Below are 4,611 nucleotides of genomic sequence, written 5' to 3' on the forward strand. Positions count from 1 at the left end.
GATACAACCAAGTCACCAAAAACAAAACAAAACAAAAAACCCCAAAAAACCAAAACAAAACTGAGGATAAACCAGGAAATGATTCATGCCCACAAAGCGATCAAAAGTAAGAGCTAATTCTTCCACCCGAATTACAACATAGCCGCCACCTGACCAGAAAAACCCTAGAAGTTACGTGCAAGGACCCGAGCTGCCCTGAAAGTGAATACTTGTCTTCCAAAGCGTCCTCGTAGGTCGATAGAAAACCGAGGGACGACGTTACCATTCCAGCCTTTTAAGCAGAAGTGAAGGTGGGCAGACACGCGGGTTTCTTCTTTGGTTCGTGTTAGTTTCGCTCGGGCGCTTGCACAGCCTCGCACTGGTACGACGTCTGCTCTCGTACGTAGTCGTAGAAGGGGCTGGGCGCGCTAGCTGCCCCGGCAGGGTGACTGCCACCTTGCTCTTGCCTTTGGGGCCTCCTGCCACTCTGCGGGGGATGGAAGTGTCTTCCCTGCGAGCCTTGGCTCTGGCCGTCTCTATGCACGTGGGTTGGTTCTCGGTTCGGGTGGCCTTTGGATTTTTGATGCTGGGTTTCTTGGTGCCTCCCCTTTTCTTCATGAGTCTTTCTACCCCACTGTTGCTGGTGCCTTTGATCCTCTTGGTTGGTTTTCTCGTCTTGGCTCTGGTGACTCTTCTTGTCTCCATGCGTGTGTCTACCCTGCTGTGGGTGATGTGGGCTTCCTTCACGAGTCGCTCTGTGCCGTTTCTGGTGCCCATCTTCACGGGTTTGTCCTTCCTGCATGTCACGTAGACTCTCCTCATCCTCAACACTGTGTCTATCCAAGCTTTGGATGCCCTGATCTTCCTCGACTCGGTGGCCTGGCTCCATATCCTGGCTCTGCCTGGTCTGGTCTTGGCTGGGGTCTCGTTCACCGGCTCCCCACTGCCAGCCTCCGTCTTCACGGGAGCACTGCTCTTCTTGATGCATGCGCACTAGCACATTGTGGTGGTCGTCTTCCTGGGGAGCCCACGCCTGGCGCTCCTCCCTCGACTGGAGTCCTTGCCTCTGCTTCTGAGTCCCATCTTGTCCTGAAGTCGGTTGGCTTAGTCTCCGCGGCTTTCCAGCTTGCTCACCGTAAGAGTCTCTTCTGTTTTGTCTGCGAATTTCAGTTTCCCCGACCTGGGTCTGACCATAGTGAGAGCTCTGTCCTTGTCTGTCTGTCTGACCATGGTGGGAACTCTGCCCTTGTCTCTCTGCCTGGCCATGAGAACTCTGGCTTGGTCTGCCTTTCTGACCATAGTGAGAACTCTGGTCTTGTCTGTCTGTCTGATCATAGTGAGAGCTCTGTCCTTGTCTGTCTGTCTGACCATGGTGGGAACTCTGTTCTTGTCTGTCTGTCTGGCCATAATGAGAACTCTGGCCTGGTCTGCCTTTCTGACCATAGTGAGAACTCTGGTCTTGTCTGTCTGTCTGACCATGGTAGGAACTCTGCCCTTGAGTGTCTGTCTGACCATAATGAAAACTTTGGCTTTGTCTGTCTGTCTGACCATAGTGAGAGCTCTGTCCTTGTCTGTCTGTCTGACCATGGAGAGAACTCTGCCCTTGTTTGTCTGTCTGACCATAGTGAGAGCTCTGTCCTTGTCTGTCTTTCTGACCATGGTGGGAACTCTGTCCTTGTCTGTCTGTCTGGCCATAATGATAACTCTGGCCTGGTCTGCCTTTTTGACCATAGTGAGAACTCTGGTCTTGTCTGTCTGTCTGACCATAGTGAGAGCTCTGTCCTTGACTGTCTGTCTGACCATGGTAGGAACTCTGCCCTTGTCTGTCTGTCTGACCATAATGAGCACTCTGGTCTTGTCTGTCTGTCTGACCATAGTGAGAGCTCTGTCCTTGTCTGTCTGTCTGGCCATAATGAGAACTCTGTCCTTGTCTGTCTGTCTGGCCATAATGATAACTCTGGCCTGGTCTGCCTTTCTGACCATAGTGAGAACTCTGGTCCAGTCTGTCTGTCTGACCATGGTGAGAACTCTGCCCTTGTCTGTCTGTCTGACCATAGTGAGAGCTCTGTCTTTGTCTGTCTGTCTGACCATGGTGGGAAGTTTGCCCTTGTCTGTCTTTCTGACCATGGTAGGAAGTTTGCCCTTGTCTGTCTTTCTGACCATGGTGGGAACTCTGTCCTTGTCTGTCTGTCTGGCCATAATGAGAACTCTGGCCTGGTCTGCCTTTCTGACCATAGTGAGAACTCTGATCTAGTCTGTCTGTCTGACCATGGTTGGAACTCTGTCCTTGTCTGTCTGTCTGATTATAACCTAATCCCCTATGCTGCTCTCCAGATTGTTCGTAAGACCATGATTCTTGGCTGCTCTGGCTAGAATAAGAGTCCTGTCTGGGTCTTCCAGACAACTTTGGTTTTTGTTCAAACTTTTCAGCCTGACCATAAGGAAATTCCTGGGCTGGATTGTCAGATTGATTTAAGGCAAAGATGTACCCTTGACCTTCGGGCTGGCCACTGCTAGATTTATGGCTCAGTTGTTGATCAAAGCTTGAGTCTTGATCTTCTGTCTCAGACTGATCAGAGCCATAATCCTTGTCTAGGCTCTCATACTGACCATGGTGGGAGTCCTTATCAAGTTGCTGTGACTGACCATGGTGGGAATGCCTATCTTGTCTCTGAGAATGACCGTAGTGGGAATCTGTCTCTTGTCTCTCAGAATGACTATGGTGTGAGTCCTTATCTCCTCTCTGAGGCTGACCATAGTGGGTATCCTGACTTTGTCTCTCAGACTGACTGTAGTGGGATTTTTGCTTCTGTTCCTCATGCTTCTGCTTGTGTTGTCTGTCTGTGTTTCCTTTTCCTGGAAGCTTCTGGCTCTGTGTTTCTTCCTGCCCCCTTTCCTTCTGGAAGGTTCTGTCTCCACGTGTCTTATTATCTAGTTTATGATGACAGGCTTGGGCCAATTGGAACACCAACAAGAGGTATTCATGAAAATCAACGTGTCCGTTTCTGTCTCGGTCTAAGTGGGTCAGAATATTTTCCACAGTCTCAGGGTCATTTGGTCTCTGGGGAAGGAAGAAACAGAAAAATCAAATGCTCTCCAGTTGACACCAAGATATGCATCAGTGTTTATGCTCTGCTCCATTCAGAACCATTTGGGCCTTCCTGGACTGAGAAACCATTAATTCTCACAGCTACATCTTTTTTGTTGTTGTTGTTTTGTTTTATTTGTTTTTCAAGGTTAGGTCTTGCTGTACCCCACGTTGACCTGGAATTCACTATGTAGTCTCAGGCTGGCCTCAAACTCATGTCAGTCCTCCCTCTGCCTCCCGAGTGCTGTGATAAAAGGCATGCGCCACCACGCCTGGCTTAACAGACACCTTTAAAGTCAACAATATTAGCAAGTAATGGAGCTGGTTGAGGAAGTTTTTCCATCCCTTTTCACATGTCATCGTAAGTGTTTATCTACTTTTTTCTAACTGCACTGAGCTCCTGGAAGGAGGAGAAACTAGGTTCCTTCACATTTCACATCTTTAGGAACCAGGATTGTACTGGCACGGAGGAGGTGCTGAATGAATCTTTATTGTTCATTAGTGAAAAAAATGTGTGGGCAGCATTACAAATAGGAACAAAAATATGAATGGCTGGGCCGGAGAGATGGCTTAATGGTTAAGGCACTTGTCTGCAAAGCCAAAGGACCCAAGCTCCCCAGGACCCACCTAAGACAGATGTATAAGGTGGTTCAGGCATCTGCAATTAGTTTGCAGCGGTTGGAGGCCCTGGCATGCCCATTCTTTCTCTCTCTATCTGCCTCTTTCTCTCTCTCTCAAATAAATAAATAAATTTAAAACAAAATATGATTGGCAGATTTTCTCCTAAAAAGTTCTCCATTACTTTGAACTTACACTGTTTCTGGTTCAAGCTACAAAGAGGGAAGTGTGTGTGTGTGTGTGTGTGTCTGTCTGTCTGTCTGTCTGCTTGCTGGAAGAAAACTACTAAGGAGCTGCCTGAATGACAAGGTATTTCCCAGCACATTACTGGCAAAGCATGACCAAATCAAACAAAACGTTAAACCCTGGGTGCGGGTGTCAGAACCATTCCAGACTGTGGGGCCAAGCGCCTTCCTTACCCGGAGGATGTCCCCAAACTCAGTCAAGAGCAGCTGTTTCAACTCCTCCTTGCTCAGTGAAGTACTGTCTCCATTCTGCTGGGCATATTTCTGGAACACCTTGGTCACATTCAGTATGCTGTTAAAAAGCTGATGCATTTTGGCAAACCCGGGAGAATCTAAAAGGAAAACAACAGCAGCAGCAACAGCGATGACATTTTGTCTCTGATTCGGATGGAGCCGGGGAGAGCGCTGGGGGAGGGGAAGAGGCTTCAGAGTGAGCGAGCCTCGTCCTAACCATGGCCTCACGTTCCTCACAGCCAGCCTCCAAATACCACGTGATTCTGCGGGGCAGTGGGGACAAGCTGGGTTTTTCCCCTGCTAGGAAAAAAAAAAAAACAGGGGGGGAGGGCATTGTTTTAAAAAATGAAAAACGTGGGCTGGAGAGATGGCTTAGCGGTTAAGCGCTTGCCTGTGAAGCCTAAGGACCCCGGTTCGAGGCTCGGTTCCCCAGGTCCCACGTTAGCC

General features: G+C 49.0%; 1 protein-coding gene across 1 annotated transcript; it reads right to left on the minus strand.

Annotated features, from left to right (window-relative positions):
• Positions 1 to 325: 325 nt before the first annotated feature.
• Rptn (repetin) lies at positions 326 to 4,242 on the minus strand. Its single transcript, XM_045137998.1, has 4 exons — positions 4,105 to 4,242; positions 2,382 to 3,040; positions 1,267 to 2,234; positions 326 to 1,197 (listed from the first exon to the last, which is right to left on the minus strand). Exons 1-4 carry the CDS (start codon positions 4,240 to 4,242, stop codon positions 326 to 328), a joined length of 2,637 nt encoding a protein of 878 aa, XP_044993933.1.
• Between the last annotated feature and the right edge of the window lie 369 nt (positions 4,243 to 4,611).

The sequence above is a fragment of the Jaculus jaculus genome, chromosome 19, assembly GCF_020740685.1.
Source record: "Jaculus jaculus isolate mJacJac1 chromosome 19, mJacJac1.mat.Y.cur, whole genome shotgun sequence".
Lineage (NCBI taxonomy): Eukaryota > Metazoa > Chordata > Mammalia > Rodentia > Dipodidae > Jaculus > Jaculus jaculus.